This window comes from Rhinoraja longicauda, chromosome 14 (genome assembly GCF_053455715.1).
Source record: "Rhinoraja longicauda isolate Sanriku21f chromosome 14, sRhiLon1.1, whole genome shotgun sequence".
In the NCBI taxonomy this organism is placed as follows: domain Eukaryota; kingdom Metazoa; phylum Chordata; class Chondrichthyes; order Rajiformes; family Arhynchobatidae; genus Rhinoraja; species Rhinoraja longicauda.
Window position 1 is genome coordinate 23,104,703 of NC_135966.1, and position 23,321 is coordinate 23,128,023.

General features: G+C 41.7%; 1 protein-coding gene across 2 annotated transcripts in view; it reads right to left on the reverse strand.

Moving 5' to 3' along the window:
* The window catches only part of sh3pxd2b (SH3 and PX domains 2B), a 213,176-nt gene that overhangs the window by 90,434 nt on the left and 99,421 nt on the right, over positions 1–23,321 (reverse strand). For both annotated transcript variants that reach the window (XM_078411577.1, XM_078411576.1), the window contains exon 4: positions 15,517–15,593. In XM_078411577.1, the coding sequence (XP_078267703.1) occupies positions 15,517–15,593 (77 nt within the window). The remainder of the gene's footprint in view (positions 1–15,516; positions 15,594–23,321) is intronic.

The window sequence follows — 23,321 nt, forward strand, 5'->3', positions numbered from 1 at the left end:
CGCCTAAATCCATGTTTCTATGGACATAGAATGGCACAGCACAGGAACAGGCCCTTCAGCCCACACAAACCACACTGTCAAATTAAATTAATTCCATCTTTCTTCACATGGTCTACACCCCTCTATTCAATGCCTGTCAAAATGCTGCCAAAATGTTGATATCGTGTCTACTGCTTCGACTGATACAATCCAAGGTACGTACTCAGGAATGCACAAAACAATTTCTGGACCAGTTCTTTGATCAAGATTTTGGTTCTTGGATTCAGTGCATATTAATGAGGTGGGAGGTCACGAATGCGCACATGTGATTTTACACAGAGAAAACAAGGAACATTAAAGGCCATCAGTGGCAAATGTAAAATTGGTGTTAACTGCAACGCACTGATGTTAATCACTTTCTGGCCAGTCTGAAGTGCCCAACATGATGAATTGCCTACAGAGAGACATCTGGCAGCACATGGAAACAATAAAAAATAGTTTGACCCACAAAAATTGTATGAACCCAAAACTGTATAAAATATTTCAAAACATTTCAATAGCGAGGTGACATGCATTATATTAATTCAAAAAAATTGACATATTTGACACAAGGCCAAAATTGACACAAGGCCAATTCAAATAAAAACCTCGGAAGGTTTTCAACATATTTCCACTTTCCTGCAAAGTCTAGAAACTGCAATTTTTTTAGCACTTACTCAGTCCTGCAGTAAATTTACACCCAGAAAATTACCAGGACCCAAATCATACTTTATATTTTATAAGCAGTTATTATACACTTTCCTGCAATGCTGTATCTTCTAAAGTTTCAAACACATTGTTACAGCATCAGAATGAAATGATATTATGAGAATGATAATCTTTCATGTGGCGCAGCGGTAGAGTAGCTGCCTTACAGCGCCAGAGACCTGGGTTCTATCCTGACTACAGGTGGTGCCTGTATGGAGTTTGTACGTTCTCCCTGTGACCTGCATGGGTTTTCTCTGATATCTTTGGTTTCCTCCCACACTCAAAAGACAAACAGGTTTGTAGGGTAATTGGCTTGTTATGAATATAAATTGTCCATAGTGTGTGTGGGATAGTGTTAGTGTGTGGGGATTGCTGGTTGGTGTGGACTCGGCGGGCCAAAGGGTCTGTTTCCGATTCTGCGCTGTATCTCTAAACTAAAAAAAAAGACATTTCAATTCCTTACACATCATATGCCTAAAATGTATCAGGGCTGTGCCTAACGTAGTGAATGGAAGATTTGAAACTTTACATTTAATTCATAAAGAAGTTCTAAAAGGAGAAGGAGATACAAAATATGCTGAAAACAACTGACAAACTGCTGGTGGAACTCAGCGGGTCAGGCAATAACTGTTGAAGGATGAGGACCGATGATGTTTCAGATTGTGACCCTTCTTCAAGACTGTGAATTGAATACAAATACAGTACATTTTAAATGACGTTCACTCAAAGTCAACTGAGGGACATACAGGCAGACTCTGCCTTGGAGATACTGCTGACTGGCACACTCCAAATTGCATGCCAAGGAATGAACTGAACCTTGGTGCATATACTGAATTTGACTGAATGGGAAGATTTAGGTCTAAGAAATATCCTTTGGTATCTTCAGGGTGAAATAAACTAAATCGAAAAGATTAGGGTCTGCTGCCATGGTATCCTTAAACTCAAATCCCTATAATTTGGATAACATTATTAACATAAAGATTTTCCACAAATGATTTAGAAACACTTCAACTTTGTAGATTCCAGGAAATGCAACTAACTCTTGGTTCAGTTCCTTGCAAAGAACACAGGTCTAAACATTAGTGAGTTTAACATTCAGTACAACTGGTATAGAGGTCAAGGTAATACTATTACTAAACATTGCCCATGCAATGTCCTTCATCTGCCATTTATAAAATTTATTTCTTAAGGATTAGTAGGCCAGGTGTAGAAAAACACATACAGAACACACCGGAATCATTAGTAGGATTATACGTACACCACAAGCCAGTGTTATAATTTATGCTTCCTTCTCGACAGACTCCTCAAGTATAAATCTACATCCTGCCACCTTTGTGACCTCAGCTATTAGGAAACTGCTGAGATGCACCAGACAGAGGAAGCACATAATGGCATAAGGCTTTTACTGATGAATTTGAACCCAAAACATGACATTGCATTACACTAATTGTCTGGACTGAGAGAGGAGGAGCAGTGCATTGAATACAAATCCAGTCCATTTTAAACGACATTCACTCAAAGTCATCGTAGGTACTTCCTGGCAGACTCTTTATGCACAACTGCAATTCTAGCTTCATCCACTTCTCAGAATTTGTCCTTTGAGGTTCCCTTTCTCAAATGTTGAAGACTTCATACACTTACGGGAATCAAAATTCTGTTTAGAAGCTAAGCTGCAACATACTATTAGTGCTCCTCAAAGCAGCTAGAAGAGTAACGAAGCAATCAATCTTAAAGTGATTATCAAGGGAATCTGCCAGCACAGCATTCCTACTAGCAAGAGCACAGACAGAGTAAACCTAATTTTAAAGATTCTTGGGGGGACAAATTGGTAGAAGACATGCAATGCATCACGATGCAGAGTTAACCCTTGCCCGTTTACATTGGTAAACGGTCCATCACAAAACTGTTTACTGCGTAGGAAGGAACTGCAGATGCTGGTTTAAACCGAAGATAGACACAAAAAGCTGGAGTAACTCAGTATCTCTGGAGAAAAGAAAAGGGTGACATTTTGGGCCGAAGCCCTTCTTCAGACTGACAATTAGGGGAAAGGGAAACAAGAGATATAGACGGTGATATAGAGAGATATAGAACAAATGAATGAACAATGTGCAAAAAAGTAACAATGATAAAAAAGAAACAGGCCATTGTCAGCTGTGGGCTACGTGAAAACTGGTGCTGCCTGCTCATTATCATGGATCAAGCCAGAATTAAATATGCTCTTTGAAATGCAAAAAAAAATCCCACAGATGCCAGAGATCTGAAATATAGGTGGAGAAAAAAACAAAGTATTTACCAGGTGGACACAAAGTGCTGGAGTAACTCAGCGGGACAGGGAACATCTCTGGAGAGAAGGAATGGATGATGTTTTGAGTCAAGACCCTTCTTTCCTACACAAAATATTTACCAGGTTAGGTAGTATCTGCGGAGTGAGGGACAGCTAGGTTACGAGCAATCACACTCCCAATTGCGTAGAGCACAAAGTACTGGCAGTACAAAAAGGGCAGCACAGTGACATTGCAGTAGAGCTGGTGCCTGTACCGTGTTTGTACGTTCTTCCTGTAACCACTTGGGTTTTATCCAGGTGCTCCATTTTCCTCCCACACTCCAAAAACGTACAGGTTTATAGGTTAATTGATCTTGGTAAAAATTGTAAATTGTCCCTAGTGTGTAGGATGGCTTTAGTGTACAGAGTGATCACTGATCAGCGCAGACTTGGTGGGCTGAAGGGCCAGTTTCTGCTCTCCATCTCTAAAATCTAAAAGTAAAGTACTGGAGTAAGTCAGTGGGTCAGGCAATATCTCTGCAAGACATGGATAGGCACTCTTCTCAATTGCTTTAGCTTCTCACTACAGGATCCTTTTCCTCTGGCAAGGATTGAACTTGCATGGCTGTAAGGTGTTGCAGTACAATACGATTCGATAAAACTTTATTCATCCCCGAAGGGAAATTGGTCTGCCGACAGTCACAACACACAAGGTACACAAAAACTTGAAATTAAAAGTGAAAACAAAAAGAAAAAGACAAGCGACTGTTGGCTGGCTGGTGTGTGAATAACGCCTTCACCGGAACAAATGAACTAACAAATGACACAGACATCCCCTGGGCAGAGGATTCTAAGCTAGAGTGCCCCCCACCCCCTTCCACACCAGGTCCCCCTTTGTTCTCCCACTGTCCCTCACGGCGATCCCCCCCACGCCAGGTCCCATCGTTCTTCACAGCGGACCCCCCATGCCAGGTCCCCATTGTCTTTCCCATTGATCTACATATATGATCACCAGGAAATACAAGCCTTGCTTCATTGTCTAAGCCAGTTCCCGCAGAACACTCAGTGCAATTATTTATTATTGACAGCATAGGATTCACTGTGCACATTATCCTCATCTCAACAGACTGCTCATTAAAGCCAAGAGCCAGGTACTTAGTGACAAACTTGTTGTATTTAATTTGATCTGGTGCTTTGAGCAGACGCTCGCATTCATTCAGAATAAATGCACATTATCTGTACGGTCGGGGTGGGGGAGTGGGTAGAAAGCCCCTGAGATTACATGCACCCGAGTTCAAATGTAGCCATCTGAAAATGAAACGGCCGTTTGCAATGACACACAGCACCGCTGGAGAGTTTCCAAACCCTTTGATCCTGTGCACATCATATTGCTAAGGAATAGTGGGTGAATTCTGGTCATTTGGACAAATATTCTCCGTGGCATCCTTGACGCGGCAGCAGTACATTGCAAAAACAATGAATTGCTGCAGTTTTCCACTCTACCTAAAATAATTCTGCAGCATTTATGCAGCCAGCAGCATTGCTGGCTATTTTCTTTTACTTTATCAGACCTACAGGTTTCATTTGTGGCCCTGTCACTGATGTGGCACATTTCTTTTTAAATCACCTTTCCAAAGGAGAGTCCCTTGATGCGTTGCTTCGTAGTGAAGTGCCCAGAGAACTTCTCTCGAAACACACTTGCCAGATATGGCCTCTTGCTGAACACCTTGCAAGTGGACTGTTCATTTATTCCAGTCATTCCCTTTATCCTGTGCCTGTGGACGGTTCGATTGTAATCATGTATAGCCTTTTGGGGGCTGTGCTGCTCTCCTTGTGCACAAGTAAATATGAATGCAAGTTGCCAGAGTTCTGTTGAGCGACATCGACACTTTCCATGGAGGTCCCACCAAGATGTCTAACCTTTAGCTTTGCTGTAAGGGGAAACAAAATTGAGCCCCAACGCCAGGCCAGTCCCGAGTCCGTGGCAGTTCATATTTGAGCAATAGAAACATAGAAAATAGGTGCAGGAGTAGGCCGTTCGGCCCTTCGAGCCTGCACCGCCATTCAATATGATCATGGCTGATCATCCAGCTCAGTAACCTGTACCTGCATTCTCTCCATACCCCCTGATCCCTTTAGCCAAAAGGGCCACATCCAACTCCCTCTTAAATATAGCCAATGAACTGGCCTCAACTACCTTCTGTGGCAGAGAATTCCACAGACTCATCACTCTCTGTGTGAAGAAATGTTTTCTCATCTCGGTCCTAAAAGACTTCCCCCTTATCCTTAAGCTGTGACCCCTGGTTCTGGACTTCCCCAACATCGGGAACAATCTTCCCACATCTAGCCTCTCCAACCCCTTAAGAATTTTATACGTTTCAATAAGATCCCCCCTCAGTCTTCTAAATTCCAGCGAGTATAAGCCTAGTCTATCAAGTCTTTCTTCATATGAAAGTCCTGCCATCCCAGGGATCAATCTGGTGAACCTTCTCTGTACTCCCTCTAAGGCTAGAATGTCTTTCCTCAGATTAGGAGACCAAAACTGTACACAATACTCCAGGTGCGGTCTCACCAAGGCCCTGTACAACTGCAGCAGAACCTCCCTGCTCCTATACTCAAATCCTCTTGCTATAAATGCTAACATACCATTCGCTTTCTTCACTGCCTGCTGCACCTGCACGCTTGCTTTCAATGACTGGTGCACCATGACACCCAGGTCACGTTGCATCTCCCCTTTTCATAATTGGCCACCATTCAGGTAATACTCTGCTTTCCTGTTCTTGCCGCCAAAATGGATAACCTCACATTTATCCAAATTATATTGCATCTGCCATGCATTTGCCCACTCTCCTAATCTATCCAAGTCACTCTGCAGCCTCCTAGCATCCTCCTCGCAGCTAACACTGCCACCCAGCTTCGTGTCATCCGCAAACTTAGAGATGTTGCATTCAATTCCCTCGTCCAAATCATTAATATATATTGTAAATAACTGGGGTCCCAGCACTGAGCCTTGTGGTACCCCACTAGTCACTGCCTGCCATTCCGAAAAGGACCCGTTTATTCCTACTCTTTGCTTCCTGTCCGCCAACCAATTCTCTATCCACCTCAACACTGAACCCCCAATACCGTGTGCTTTAAGTTTGTACACCAATCTCCTATGTGGGACCTTGTCGAAGGCCTTCTGAAAGTCCAGATATAACACATCGACTGGTTCTCCCTTATCCACTCTACTAGTTACATCCTCGAAAAATTCTATAAGATTCGTCAGGCATGATTTGCCTTTCATAAATCCATGCTGACTTTGTCCGATGATTTCACCACTTTCCAAATGTGATGCTATCACATCTTTAATAACTGACAATAGGACTGAACCTGGGGCAATTCACTGGAATGCAAATTTCTTCCTGTGTAGAATAATTGAACTACGCCATCACTTTATTTGCCGAAGAGTGAGGGAGAGAGTAGCAATTGCAGCGCCGAAGAGAGAAGGAATAGCAATTGCAAGGGGAGGTTTGCAACCCCCGTTTAGGAACGTGGTCCTGCCAGAGCCACGGCAGTCGGAGGGTCGACCCTGCGGGCCAGGTCACATGAAGAACATAGGAAGGAGGACCGTTGTGGATAAGAGTGGGAATTTTATGCGCAATTGTGAACGAATGCAAGTTTTTTAGATTTTTTTTTAGAGATACAGCGCAGAAACAGGCCCTTCGGCCCACCAGGTCCGCGCCGCCCAGCGATCCCCGCACACTAACACTATCCTACACCCACTAGGGACAATTTTTACATTTGCCCAGCTAATTAACCTACATACCTGTAGGTCTTTGGAGTGTGGGTGGAAACCGAACATCTCGGAGAAAACCCACGCAGGTCACGGGGAAAACGTACAAACTCCGTACAGACGGCGCCCGTAGTCAGGATCGAACCTGAGTCTCCGGCGCTGCATTCGCTGTAAGGCAGCAACTCTACCGTTGCGCCACCGTGCCATACGGAGTTCAGTTGATCGGCGACGACGGCTGACTGGTTACCACGCAACAAAAAGCTTTTCAGACATCTCCAGAGATGTTGCCTGACCCGATGCAATACTCCAGCTTTTTGTGTCTGCAAATAAATTATACCAGCTTTGTCACACAGTATGGCCTTTAGATGTCCCTATGATCATCTGCAGCATTATGGTGCAATTTGGCAGCATTTTGCACACGGGGCCATCCTAATGTGACTGCAGATGTGCTGTAAACACGAGTGTGTGGATGCCACACTGGACTGTGTATGACCATCAACAGTGTTGAAACATCAGACACAACATATATTTTTAGATAATTTTGCTCTTCGGTGCGTGAGGCAAGTGAGACCAGCTTAGACACAAAAAGCTGGAGTAACTCAGCGGGACAGGCAGCACCTCTGGAGAGAAGGAATGGGTGACGTTTCGGGTCAAGACCCTTCTTCAGATTGGTTAGGGATGGTTAGGGAGGCCGGCTTGTTTAGACAACAGTGGGCATGGACAAAATGGGCCAAAGGGCACTGTTTCCATACTGTGTAACTATGGCTCTAAACAAAGTGTAATGATGTAAGATTAACTTCTAAACAGCAAGAGATCTGCTGATTTGCTGAATAATTGTAAACAAATATTAAGTTCCCAATATTCCTGCCCCCATATAATTTAAAGTTATAGTACACAATTGGTCAAAAGCAATTAATCATAGATTCCTCTGCCCAGGGGATAATCCATGGAGTGCAGGAGGATAAGGGGTGGTGGGTGTATGGAAGGGAGGTGGGTGTATGGAACAAGCTGCCAGAGGAGATAATTGAGGCTGGGACTATCCCATCGTTTAAGACACAGTTAGACAGGTACATGGATAGGACAGATTTGGAGGGATATGGACCAAGCGCAGGCAAGTGGGACTAAGTGTAGCTGGGACATTGTTGGCCGGTGTGGGCGAGTTGGGCCGAAGAGCCTGTTTCCGCACTGTATCACCCTGTGACTCTATGACTCAAAATGGGTGGAGGGGGAGGCATGTGGTGGGAACGCTCCTTTCTATGGTGCGCTGAAAAGCATTGGGATGACAATGGTGATCGACAGGAAGATGCTGTGGAGACTTATGAAAGCAACATGTGTAGGAAGGACCTGCAGATGCTGGTTTCAACCGAAGATAGACACAAAATGCTGGAGTAACTCAGCGGGACAGGCAGCATCTCTATGGATAGAAGGAATGGGTGATGTTTCGGGTCGAGATCCTTCTTCAGACTGCGAATCAGGGGAGAGGGGGGACACAGAGATATGGAAGGGTGAAAACGTGAGATCAAAGGGGATGAACATCAAGGAAAATGTTGAATAGATCATTGTTAGCTAGGGGAAGATGACAATGAGGCAAACAAGGAGGGAAGACAGTCAAACTAGTCAGAGAACTAGGATGGGAGAGGGATGGAGAGAGAGGGAAAGCATGGGCTACTTGAAGTTAGATGGAATGGAATAGATTGTGTTCATACTTCACTCTGGAAATCAATTGGAAGACGAGGGCATTCGATCCAATTTGAGATACCAACTATCAAGAAAGATGTGTATAGTAATTAATTCTTCCATCGCACAATTAAAGCATGGAATAGTCTTCACCCTACTATAGTTCTCAACCAGACGCAACTAAATTTAAGGCAGCTTTTCTTCTCCAAGAAGCCCTTCTTGCTCAAGTCCATACTCCGCCACCTCCAGTTTAAATTCCATTTGGAATATTTTGGAGGACCAAGAACCAATGCTCAATTGCATTGAGTAAATCTGAAATTAGAAAGTCTTACAATTGAATTTCCAGACAGTAATCAAGACTGGCACTTCAGGGCAGCAAACAATTGCTATATTGTCAACTGCACTGTTTGGACGAGCCATTAATCAGTCTGCCCTCTCAAGTGCATGCTAGTGTTCCAAAACGCTTTTGGAAGGTTGTCGGTGATGTTCTTCTAATGTCCTGACCAGCATTTATCTGAAAACAGATAGCTAAAAAAAAAAGGCAATTTGGTGACTAGTTTCATGTTTAAGTGCGACTCCAAGGTCTACTCACTATTTATCTGTTGACATCTGCTCATCGTGATATGTTTGGTGATCTTATCACCCGAGTCATGTGTAATACAAATATTGTTGTAATTTCATGAAATGTTGAGGGGAACCGCAATAAATCAATGCTGGTTACACGAGATATGATCACTCATACCTTTTCATTTCTTAAAATAGGACTGAATTTTAAGAAATAGTACAATTTTTTTCATTATGGGCACTTTAACTTTCCCCACAGATAGAAATCCAATGCAAATTACCCCTTCATTTCATGACTCAATTGTGCTAAGGCTTCTTGAATCCAACAGTATTTACCTTGACCTCTACACCAGTTGTACTGAATGTTAAACTCACTAATGTTTCAACCTTGGCTGTGTGGCAGTATTCCTAACCAGATGTCAAACTCTACCACAGCAACTCCAGCACAATGTTTGATGTGCTGGATTATGGAGGATGTCAAATTCATATATTGGCTTTAACCAAATAATAGTATTTCTCAATTAACGGTGTAGTTAATCCATTTGTACAAAACTTGCTTGTGCATGCAAAGCTCTTGTGATGGACATCTGAAGCAGGGCTTAACTAGAGGGTTGACAGAGGTTGAAGTGGGTAAACTTTACCTGGTCCATTATGGTGGAGTTCCAGGTAGCTACCATTTTCCAGGTAGACTCTTCATTGAGTAGTTTTCTTGGTTTTCATGCACATCCTCTCCCAACTCTATTTCAGGGTTCAGATTTCTCTTGCAACCAATATTAGAACAACATTGTCGGGTCACTTACTTAGTTGCTATTTGTGAGAACAGTGACCTAAACAACATGGAATTTATTTCCAACATTAATAGTGATTACAAGACAAAACCGCTTTAGACAAAGGCCATTTTAGAATGAATGAGCTTTCTCAAAAGAAAAAATGAACGGTAACCAAGGGCACAAGACAAAAATCTGTCCCACATCCCACTGTAATCTGTAGACAATTTCTTCATTAGGAAAAACGGGTGACAAAAAGCAGATGGCTCTCGCCCGTTATGCCTTGCTACACTTCCATTGTCACCATTCTGCCCAGATGTATATTTCAAGAAAGTGCCTGTTTGTACCTTTGCCATTTATTGGAAAATGTGTCCAACATTTGAGAATTTCGGAAGATATTTGCTTGGTTCTACAGAAGTATGTAAATATCTATGCCCCTGGAGAGAAACACAGGAGGTATTTTGTGACATTAATATCCCATGGTTCCCTCTGATGGCAATACATCACCCAATCGTTAATTTGTTGCGACATTCCAGTTTCATGTAACCTAGTGCATGGTTTTTATGTAACAGACCAAAGCTATTTAAAGACCAATGTCATAAAAAGGGCAAGGAATCCCCTGCTAAATATACCATGGATATTGATGTTTACGGCATGAAAAGACTAATCAGAGGTGAAATCAAAACGGTAAACTCTTCTACTGGCTTGTAAACAGTGGATCACAAGTTACTTTGATCCCTCGGATCAAAGAGCCAGCAGGCAAGAGTTCAAAGAACAGCAAGCAGCATGTACTCTGACCAAATTCACATCACGTGTTAAATATGCATGTTACTCCCAGAGATTCCACCAATGTTGTCTTGCTGTGCAGCTTTAAAAAAAAATCTATTGGTAGGGTAAATAATGTAGCCTTTCAAAACTGCTGTCAAGTAGGATTGACATTATAATTTATATCATACATTGCAGTACACCTTCAAGAAAGCACTCAAAGATATCAATTCTAAATTATTTTAGTGTAGTTTAAAAATACAGTGTAGAAACAGGCCCTTTGGCCACAGATAGTCGCACCTCCTTCAACCTCATCTATTGCATCCGCTGCTCCAGATGTCAACTTATTTACATCGGCGAAAACCAAACGCAGGCTCGGCGATCGCTTCGCTCAACACCTGCGCTCGGTCCGCATTGGCCAATCTGATCTCCCGGTGGCCGAGCACTTCAACTTCCCCTCCCATTCCCAGTCTGACCTTTCTGTCATGGGCCTCCTCCAGTGCCATAGTGAGCCCCACCGGAAATTGGAGGAACAGCACCTCATATTTCACCTGATCAGCTTGCAGCCCAGTGATATGAACATCGACTTCTCCAACTTTAGATAGTTCCTCTGTCCCTCTCTTCCCCTCCCCTTCCCAGATCTCCCTCTATCTTCCTGTCTCCACCTATATCCTTCCTTTGTCCCGCCACCCTGACATCAGTCTGAAGAAGGGTCTCGACCCAAAACGTCACCCATTCCTTATCTCCTGAGATGCTGCCTGACCTGCTGAGTTACTCCAGCATTTTGTGAATTAATACCTTCGCTTTGGCCACAGAGATCAGCTTGTACACTAACACAATCCTACACACTTGGGACAATTTATAATTTTTTTAAAATCAAAGCCAAAGTAACTTGCATGTCTTTGGAGTGTGGGAGGAAACTGGAGCACCTGGGGAAAGCCCACATGGTCACGGGGAGAACGTATAAACTCCTACAGACAGCACCCATAGTTAGTTTCGAACCCAGGTGTCTGGCGCTGTAAGGCAGTAACTCTACTGCTGTGCCACCATTCCGCTCTTTTCTCCCTCTTCAATTTCCTCGGAATATTCCCTAATTCAATTTCTCTCCAGGAACTACTTATTGACCACGTGTTAGCAATAACTGTATTACTTGCCTAAAAGTTTACAAATAATAATTTTACAAATAATATTTTGAGCTGATAAAATTCAAAACCATCAGCAGACTTTTGTGGTACAAATGGATAAAGTGAAATAGAGCAAAAAAGTGGTCAAAGTTTAAATATAGTCTGGCCACAACATAATGCAATGATTGAACAGACTTCAGGATTCAAATGGCATAGTCCAGTTCTGATTTATCAGGGAGATGATAAAAGCTTGGAGTTGGGGGAGGGGGGATTGTTATGGAGAGAATTGGTGTGGTAGCATTGGGAGTCATTGGATCACAACCATGGCTATCAGGAAAAAGAGTTGCGAGAGGATGGGCAGCAAAACCATGACCAAGTCTCTCAAAGGAGAATCTAGGTGGAAGATGCGGCAACCTTAACTCCGCCATAATAGACCAGGCAAACTGTTCCCACTTCAACCACCATCAGCCCTCTGGTTACGCCCTTCTTCAGACTTCTGACACAAAGGTTTTGCATGCATACACAAATTTTCTACAAAATAATTCAAAATATACATGTCCATTTAATAAGCATCAGTGCTTAATAAACAGAAAAGAACCATAGCAAATTTTTGACAGTGCTTAGATTGCATTAAGTAGTTCATGATAAAATTCAGTACGAGTCACCACTTGCAAATCACAGAATTGTTAGATCTATAGATTTCATGCCTAAAATTATATAAACTGAAAACATTGAGACAAGTCCTGTCACTGAAAGTTGGCTGTCAAATCTAATATTTTCAAGGGTTGGTTGACATTCATTCACGATCGCTCATAAAGCATTAATTATACTCAGATTTTTACAGGCTTGAGCAGTCCTTCATTATTTGGCACACAAATGTAATTTAAAGTGCAGGCTATACAGTACCTACGCACCAAAAATACTTAAATATAACGTCTTTCACAAACACTGATATTAAATCATTTCATATAAAGGCAGTTGCCATGTTAACTATATGAAGCATCCTTGATTATAAACTTTAATAACAGATTGGTAAATTTAATCTGTTCTATTGGATTACCTACAATTTCTATTTGTGAGAACATAAAATAATACATCATAAGAACAGTCCTTTTGGCCCATGTTATCTGTGCTGAACACAATGCCAAATTAAACAGATCGTGTCTGCCTGTGTGCTCTTTATATCCGCCCATTCCCTGCATATTCATGTATTTACCTTGGATTCTCTTCAACACCACTATTCTACCTGCTTCCACTGCCAACTCCACTCCACTGCTTCTTTTGTCAACAGCCAACTTAGTGAGTTAGTAACCAACCTACATGTTTAATGCCATACAGCATGGAATTTGGCTCTTTGGCATAACTTGCCCATGCTGACCAAGATGCCCCACCTGTGCTAATCCCACCTGCCCACGTTTGGCACTTTAAACCTTTCCTATCCATGTACCTGTCCAAATGTCTTTGAAATGTTTCAAAATTAGTTTAGAATAGTTTAGAGATACAGCGTAGAAACAGGCCCTTCAGTCCACGCCAACTGGCAATTCCTGTACACTAGTTCTATCCTAGACATTAGGGACAATTTACAGAAGCCAATTAACCTGGCCCTGTTTGTAATGTGGAAGGAACCTGGAGCACCTGGAGAAACAGAAACCCACGCTGTCACAGGGAGAACGTACAAACTCCGTACAAATCATATTTCATACTTTCGTTCATTGCTACCTTATCAATAATAAATTAGTCACACCAGCATTTTAAACCCTCATCTGCAACTCAAAACCTGCCCATCAATTGCGAAGTGATTATAATCAGGACATGCAAGAGGTCAGATCTGGGAAAGGAAAGTGGTCAAAGGATTATGCAGCTGTTTGAAAATATGGAAAGAAAAAGCCAATGGATTATTGATTTGAAGCCAAACTATTGTCAGATTTGACATCAACAGAGTCAATGAACACACAGATAATGGGTGAAATGAACATCATGTAAATTAGGATTTGGGCTGTCGAGAGTTGAAGTTTGCAGAGCTCAAGTTTGCAGAGGATGGAAAGTGGACAGATGTTCAGTGGAAGGACCTCTGAACTATGTTGAGTTTAGAGGTAACTAAAGCAGGGTCATAAGGTCTTAAGGAAGTGGAGTAGAATTAGGGCATTCAGCCTAATCAAGTCTACTTCGCTATTCAATCATGGCTGATCTATCTATCTCTCTCTCTCTCTCTCTCTCTCTCTCTCTCTCTCTCCTAACTCCATTCTCCTGCCTTCTCCCCATAACCTCTGACACCTGTACTAATCAAGAATCTATCTATCTCTGCCTTAAACATATCAACTGACCTGGCCTCCACACCCTTCTGTGGCAAAGAATTCCACAGATTCACCACACTCTGACTAAAGAAATCTCTCCTAAATGAACGTCCTTTCATTCTGAGGCTATGACCTCTAGTGCTGGACTTTCCCACTAGTGGAAACATCCTCTCCACATCCACTCTATCCAAGCCTTTCACTATTCTGTATATTTCAACAAGGTCCCCCCCTCATTCTTCTGAACTCCAGCGAGTACAGGCCCAGGGCCGACAAATGCTCATCATCGGCTAACCTACTCATTCCTAGGATCATTATTATAAACCTCCTGTGGACAGGGTTAAATGTTTCAACATCAGGCAAGCCATGATTGGAGAAGGGACCAGCAAAATAAAGGAAAATGATGTCGACGGCCTCAGCAGCTGATGGGAAATGTGTTCAGGAGCTTGTCTCCAGATCAAAATGACCACCAGATCCTGGACAGTCAATTACGATCAATCTTCAAGAAGAGGGATGGAATCAATGGCCAGGGATGGAAGAGTTCAAGAAAAAAATAACAACCTCTTCAGTCTGAAGAAGGGTCTCGACCCGAAACGTCACCCATTCCTTCTCTCCCGAGATGCTGCCTGACCTGCTGAGTTACTCCAGCATTTTGTGAATAAATCGATTTGTACCAGCATCTGCAGTTATTTTCTTAAACCTCTTCACAATATTTAGTTGGAGGAAGTTTCAACTCATATAATATGGTTGTAAAACAAATAGTATGATTACACAGGATCGAGAAAAGTAGTGGTGAGGGATGTGTGCTGCCTTTATGTGTAACTTGACATTGTGTATGACATTGGCAGAAACATACAGATGAGAATCAAGGATAGATCCTCGTGATGGCACAGGATGAGAAGGGAAACCATTGCTTGGAATTCCCTGGCTTCAACTGGACAGAGAAAGAAAGGAACCGGAGGTCAGTCCCATCAATCTGGATGTCAAAGGAGAATAGTGGAGACACTGGAGAATAGTGTGGTCAACTGTGTCACTTCAGCATTCGGGTCAATTCGTTTCATGATCGTCTTTATATCTTGATAGTGAAATCAACATTTTTAATCAGGTGCACTTACTACGATAAGAATTTGTACTGAGGTAGCTGATTTAGTTGACTAAGCTCTCTGAAATCTCTTGGCTTATACCCTAGTAATTCAGAAGACATGAATTGATAATCAAGAGTTTTACCAAAATTTGAAATCGGAAATTGCCATTTTTACCCTAAAGTAGCTCTCTTTTCCGTTTTAACTTTTAGGAACAGAATATAAGATCCCTTTCATATCCAAGTTTTTAAGTGGGAGTAACTGATTACATGGCTGCATTTATTCGTGTATTTTGGGAAAGACCTGGTAAATCTATGATTTCAAACAGAGAACTCTACTATGGCACTTTCCTGTTTGCCACCTACTCCGTCTCAACTCTGGTCTGACGACAAAAACAAACACGTCGCAAAGATGGGGGGAAAAAAAAAGAAATGAATGCAACATTCTCAGTTTATTTTCTCCAGCGTTCGGCAGAGACTTACCCTGCAGTATTCATCTATTGGCTTCAGTCGCTTCACTGCAACATCCCTGATGTGACTTCGTTTGAAGAGGATTTTACCTGCAATAAAAAGAGATCACACCTGCTCAGCAAATCACATTTACATTGGGAATAGCTGCACATTGCTACCAGTTCCAGAAATGCATAATAATGTAGCTAAAACCTCGTCCATCCCCACTTGAAAAATATTTCCTAGAAATACCTTCGAGTCCTGAACAAAATAATCCGATTGTTTATTAAACATCTGGTAAATAATGGGTCCCAACTGGTCGGCATGGACACAGTGGGCCAAATGGCCCTCTTCCATGCGGCATGACTCAATGTTCTCAAATGACCAACTGCTCAATACAATAAAAAATATATTGCAAATACTCTACATAAAGCTATTTACTTTCTTGCAAGTTACTTAGGAGAGATCGAGTAGGAGACAAAGGAGGCATTTGAGACAAAGAAGTGTAATGAACAAAACCAAAGATCATGCACACAAAATATTTAATTCATTGTAAATACTCCTGTCACGTATATAGGCATTTTGCAAAACTCAGACAACTATAAGAGTGGGTATTGCTGAAAATGTTTGACCATTTTGTCTTCCACCTATGGACAAGAAAATATTTTAAATGGGTCAATTCACTGTTTATGGCCAAGCACTTCTTGAGTTGTTTTATCACAGACTACGAGTACTTCAACATCCAGCATTCTGCTTTTGTTACACAGAGGAAGCTGCTCATATCCTCTTTCTCTAAAAAAAACATAACATTCAATGTACAGTTGACATTGACATCAAGAATGTGATGGAGCTGCTCAAATAATACTCAAAACATTCAACACAAAGCAGGCTACTCGACTGACAGCCTACCCATCAGACTAAAGATGCATTTCCGGCTGCTGTGCATACCATTTACAAATGCACTGCAGGTATTTATCCCAGGCTATTCCAACAGCAACGCCCTCCCCCACCAGCCAAACTCATGACCTTGGCCACCAAGTAGTATGAACCACAGGTGCACGAGAAAACTATCAGCGTTCCCTTCCAAGTGAAACGCCATCAGCACTTGGAATTATACTGCTGATCCTTCATTACTCTAACCTTGCCACCCAACAGCTTTGTGGGAGTACCACTGCAGTTCAAAGCTCACTGTGGAAGTACCTTCACTGCAGTTCAAAGCAGCAGCTCAACACTTTTTTATTTATTCACAAAATGCTGGAGTAACTCAGCAGGTCAGGCAGCATCTCGGGAGACTGAGTCTGAAGAAGGGTCTCGACCCGAAACGTCACCCATTCCTTCTCTCCCGAGATGCTGCCTGACCTGCTGAGTTACTCCAGCATTTTGTGAATAAATCGATTTGTACCAGCATCTGCAGTTATTTTCTTATACTACTAGCAGCTCAACACTACCTCCTTATGAATAATTAGGAATGGACAATAAATTCTGGCCTTCTTAGCAATCCCCAGCGACCAGAAAAATGAATTTAAAAAATACAATGAACACATTGAATAGTACACATCATAAAACTAATCCTAAGTATGTGAAGAGTAAAAGTTAAGTGACCAGTGTAAGCATTGATGATTTGAGGATAATGTTGTCCTTAAAGTACTTTGTGCTGGTTTGAGCTATACAACATTGAAAGAGTAATTTATTTTGAGATACTAAAAATTCAAAATCTTGATATGGTACAAAGTAGTTACTGTATATTTAGGCTATGTATATTTTGGATCATGAATAATTACACATTCTTCATTTCAAGCCAACATCAATCCCAATAGAATAATTCTGCTTCACAGCACAGAAAGAGCTGCTTTAGTTTAGGTATGTTTATTTATCACAATTCAAATTTATGCAATGACATCCTTCAAGTTAATATACTAATGCCAACCATAACCTTAACTGATAATGGCGGACATTACACTGCTTTGCGTACTACACTTCAGTATAGGCGATTTCAACGGAATGGTCCATCTTGTTCCTCTATTATCTTTGGTCCAGAGGAGGTTTACAAGAATGATCCCAGGAATGATTGGGTTAACATAGGATGAGCATTTGACGGCACTGGGCCTGTACTCACTGGAGTTTGGAACAATGAGGGGGGACCTCATTGAAACATACAGAATAGTGAAAGGCTTGGATAGAGTGGATGTGGAGAGGATGTTTCCACTAGTGGTAGAGTCTAGGACTAGCGGTTATAGGCTCAGAATAAAAGGAAGTTCCTTTAGGAAGGAATTTCTTTTGTCAGAGGGTGGTGAATCTGTGGAATTCTTTGCCACGGAAGGCTATGGAGGCCAAGTCAATGGATATCTTTAAGGCAGAGATAGATAGATTCGTGATTAGTACGGGTGTCAGGGGTTATGGGGAGGAGCTAGGAGAATTGGGTAAGGAGAAACAGATAGATCAGCCATGGTTGAATGGCAGAGTAGACTTGATGGGCCAAATGGCCTAATTCTGCTCCTGTCATTTATGACCTTGTGACAGAATGTACATTCCTGAGCACATATTATTCCTTTCCAGAGCGTTGCCTTAGATCGCTCGTGTCATTAGTCGGATATAAATCCTGCAACAAGATAGACCATTGACGAGTCCTCCCTACTCTCAGAAATCCTAAAACAATGACCATCTCATTCACATCCTACCCTTGTTCAAGCCTAACATCACTGGCCCTCAGAACAGGTACAACAACGTGGATTCGAAGATGGAAGAAGTATGATAAATGAATCACAATTACAAATGCAATAATATTTTAAAATAGTGCCCATAGATGCAAAAAAATAAAATCACTCAATACGTTTTAGAGCACCAACCAGAATACATAATACTGAACACAACAGGGTAAAAGCTTAGTTATGAAGGTGGATTTTAAACAGGTCATGTAGGTCAAAGACAGAAGTGTTTGTTCTTAAAGAAAAATAAACAAAATGCATGGACTCAATGAAAAGGGAAATAGTAGTGGAGGAATGCGAGACAAGGGAATCAATGGTTTATAGTTCCTTAAGGGGGTACTTAGAGACCAATTTGCAACACAGTTGCCCCTAGATCTCCTTAAGGAACATCCACATTCCTAGCAGTGCTCTTAATATTAGCTCTCTTCTACATGTCCTTCAGGCAGTAAAGCTTTTTGAAGACGCTTTTGCGTTATGCAATTTTAATTCTGATCAGATAAAATGGAAATAAAACAATCTAAATCTTTTTCAAATCAATATGGAGATGATTCAATTGGGTTATATCCAAAACATTTATCGCTTGGTGAATGTGATGCTGACGAACCTGCTGAGTACTTTCAACAGAAACAGCAAACCAATCTGAAAAAGGACCTTAACCTGAAATGTCTTCTGTTTCCCTCCACAGATGCTTTCGGATCGGTTGAGTTCCTCCAGCAGTTTGTTATTCATTCAAGATTCCAGCATTTGCAGTTCCTTACCTCTCCATCAAACCAATTACAATTTTTTTCCAAGTTCTCTGCTGTAAAACCTCAATGAACAATTTCTAGCTTCAAACTGGTGTCAATTAAACCATTCGTTTTCACAATTAGCAATAAGCAGAAGCAGCACTTCAGACAGTGTAAGCGATCCCTGGGTCTCTGGAGCGAGCAGAGGGAAAAAGTAAGCAATGATCCCTTCTCCTGTTTGATTTTCAGTGACTCATATTGGAAAGTTCACTTTGTAGATGTAGGGGAATGGACAGAACTGGGATTAGATCAGTTTTTCTCCACCACTAAATAGTCACCAACACTCGGTGTCAGTAACAGATCACAGGCAGTTACTTGGCAATGTACTTGAGACTAACCAGTGCTCATGGAACTATACTCAATCAGGAGCCAGCAATCTCTGGAGAGAAAAATAACAGAAAAAAAACTGGCAAAGACAAATTCAATGGAAACCTATAATATATGACTATATTACAGCAACCACTCCAATTGGCAGAGCCACATATAACCTTAGAAACGTTTCATTTCAAATGTTTATTTTTTTTTAAATAGTGCATATTTATAGTTTTAATAAAATAACCAGCAGGGATGAACAGACCTCTGTGTCACATAGCTAATATGACTCCGCTGCATTGGCAGCAATTTAGAATTAGCCAACTGGTGCCATTTTGACATGTATTAGCCAAGCTAAGAGAACTACATGCTCCTCATGTATAACTGCTCATTTGAACCAAAAAGTACAAACGTTGCTCATCATATAACATGCCTCGTCTATATCAATAATTTTTTTGCTTATCGAGATAAATTTGTGGAACTCCACTTAAGTTTTAACTTAGTGTGTGCATCAGCTACAATTTTGTAAAAAAAAACTGTCAGGCACTAGTGTCTATTTAATGCACACTAATCAAAGTGGCTTTAACATTACCCAAAGTAAGTTTACATGCTGCCAAGATATTTCTAAACATACACAAAAGGCAACAAATTTATAGGAGTGATTAAATCAAATTAAGAGCTGTAGGTGTCCAGCTGTTCAAAATGCACAAATTGCAAATCTCAAATATAACATTCTAATGCTTTTTAAAAAAAACACGTATCAACAAGTCTCTCAGGATTGTGCATAGCATGCAGCAAAGCAAATCCAGAATTCCAGGAACTAATCTACTAGTAAGCTCTTGTTTAGTGCAGCGGTCTCAGTATATTTCAAGAACCGAGAAACCCTGGCAGGCAGAAGCACACTTTTACTTACCAGAGATGCAAGTCAGAATAAGCTGCATTTATTGCCAATAAATACATTTGTCATCATGTGTAAGTCAGAGCTGGTGAGCTGACCTATTTAAAACAAGCTCATCCTTGTTGTAAGTATTACGAAGACATTTTGGTTCGAGATCCACTGCCACAGACAGAAAATTTCACAAACTGTTTCATATATTAATATAACTGTGACATTTATAATTTCTTCTGCATTCATTAAATGGTCTAGACTGACAGGAATAGTACACATTCCCCCAGATGAAGAAAAAGGTACGAAGGCAAGAAAGACATTAACAAATCTTCATGAGAGAAAAGTTCTCTTTGGTTGACGACAAGGAATTCAAAACCTGTTCCAAGGATAGCCGGGCAAACAAATAGAATAGTCTCGACCCAAAACATCACCAGAGATGCTGCCTGATCTGCTGAGTTACTCCAGCATTTTGTTTCTATCTTTAGAATTTTAAAAAGGTACCATTGACACACAATATTACTGTAAGAGGTTCTTTTATTGCTACTCAGATAAGAGAGCAGTTAAAAGTGTGAAACCCAATCATTTACACAAGAACAAATAGAGTAAATATTTCATCCAAAAGTAAAAATCTGCAGATATGTGAAATCCGAAATAAGAAACTGAATGTTGTTAATGCAGACAACATATGTGGAGAGACAAATGTATTTGTTGCTTCAGGTCAATAACCTTGTTGCTTCATTAATCACAGGGAAACCTGATAGTCTTAAATGAGCAGCGATGGTTGTGGCAAAGTATAAGCAGCTCTGGAGACAATGCAAGTGGGAGCAGCAAGGGCTAGTGAGAGAAGCGGGGAATGTAGCCCAGATCTGAAACTCGATGTCTGTAAAGATGCTGGAAATAAAAGTCGACCACAGATTTTAAAATGAAATTGGACAAGAACTTGAGGATAAATGTTTATCCTCAGGAAAAGGTGCAAGGAAATTGGATCAGTCTACAGGGATCCACGATGTACTCAACAAACGAATTGATAATCCTATTCTATAGTTCTATTACAAATCTTGGCTTTGATCAGTAGCGTGCTTTATTCTATACTGCAGTGGAGAGGATAATGATTAAATGAATCCTGCAATATTTAATGATTGCAAAATGATGGAACAGTAATAGGAAGCTTCAATGTACCCATTTAACAAAACCTGGGCAACATAACTGCTGAATCCTGGCTTTTTGAGCTTACAACCTGAAATATTTTTTTTGCCACTGGTTTTGCAAAATTAAGGTTTATTTGAAAAAAAAGACACAAAGTGCTGGAGTAACTCAGTGGGTCAGGCAGCATCTCTTGAGAACATGGATAAGTGATGCTTCAGGTCAGCATCCTTCTTCAGACTGATTGTGTTGGGGTGGGGGGGGGGGGGGAAGAGAAAGCTGGAAGGGAGGAGGAGCAAGGCAAAGACTGGCAAGTGATAGATAGATTCAGGCGAGGTTGATTTTGATAAGCAAATATATGGATAAACACCAGAGATGAAAAGACAAAAGGGTGTGAGATAAGGATAGAAGTACAGATTGTGAACCCAGAAGGTGGAATATAGGTGGAAGGGAAGGGCCATATCCAGATAGGGCATAAGAAAGGTTGTGGGGAAAAGATGGGATGGGGGGAATGGAGAGGCGGTTTGTAGGTCAGTTACCTAAAATTGGAGAATTCAATGTTTATACCATTAGGTAGTAAGCTACCCAAGAGGAATTTGAGGTGTTGTTCCTTCAGTTTGACTGTGGCCTCACCCTGACAATGGAGGAGTCCAGAACAAAAAGGTTAATATGGGAACGGGAAGAGGAGTTAAAATGGTTAGCAACCAGGAAATCCACCAGGCCTTGGCAGACTGAGCGCAAGTATTCGACGTAACGATTGCCAAGTCTACGCTTGATCTTGTTGTTGTACAAGGGGGTACATTGGAAATATCCGACATATACATTGGGAATATCAGATGCAGTAGCAAAGGTTAAAGGAGGTGTACGTATACCTCTGTCTCACCTGGAAGGACTGCTGGGGCCTTAGATAGATGGAAGGGAGGAGGTATAGGGATAGGTGTTACATCTCCTATGATAGGTGGGGAATGTATCTGGGGAGGGGGTTGTTTGGGTGGGGAGGGCTGAGCAAACCAAAGTGTCATGGAGGGAGAGGTCTCTGCAGAAGGGTTGCGGTGGGAAGATGTGATTGATGGTAGTACCATGTTGAAGGTGGTGTAAATATCAGAGAACGATGTGCTGGATGTGGAGACTGGTGGAGTGAAGGGCAAGGACCAGAGGAACTCTATTCTTGTTCCTTCTGGGGGCAGGACAGGGGAAAGGGAGCAAGAGGAGACATGGTTGTGGGATCCATCTATGACAGCAGGGAGGAAACCTTGTTGATGAAAGAAAGAGGGCATCTCAGATGTCACAGAATGGAAAGCCTCATCCCGAGAGCCGCTGGTAGATGTTGAGAGGGCGGAGGTGTAGTCCAGATAACTGTGGGAGTCGGTGGGTTTGTAGTAGATGTCAGTAGACAGTCTGTAACCCGTGATGAAAACAGATAGATCAAGAAAGGGGACAGAGGTGTCAGAGATAGTGCAAGTGAATTTGGGGGCAGGCTGGATACTAGTAGTAAAGTTAATGAAATCAACGAGTTCTGACAGAGTGTCAGAGGCAGCTCTGATGCAGTCGTTAATATAGCAGAGGAGTTGGAGGATGATGCCAGCGTATCTTTGGAACAAGGACCGTTCAATGTAACCAACAAAAACACAGACATAGCTGGGGCCCATGCAAGTGCCTATGGCTACATTTTTAATTTGGAGAAAATGCGAAGAATCAAAAAAGTTGTTGTTGAGGGAAAAAACATATTCTGCCAGGCAAAGATGAGTGTTAGTAGAAAGAAAGCAATCAGGTCTCTGTTCAAGATAGAACCACATGGTCTTGTGACCTTCCAGATGGGAGATGCAGGTGTAACAGGATTGAGAATCCATGATAAAAATGAAGCAATAGGGCCTTGGAAACTGATAGCTATTGAAGAGTTGAAGGGTGTGTGAAGCGTCTCAGATATTGGTGAGAAGAGACTGGTGAAGGGGGAGAGTGGGGGCATAAGATGGAGTAAAGGCACTTGGAGATGGAGTTCTGTGG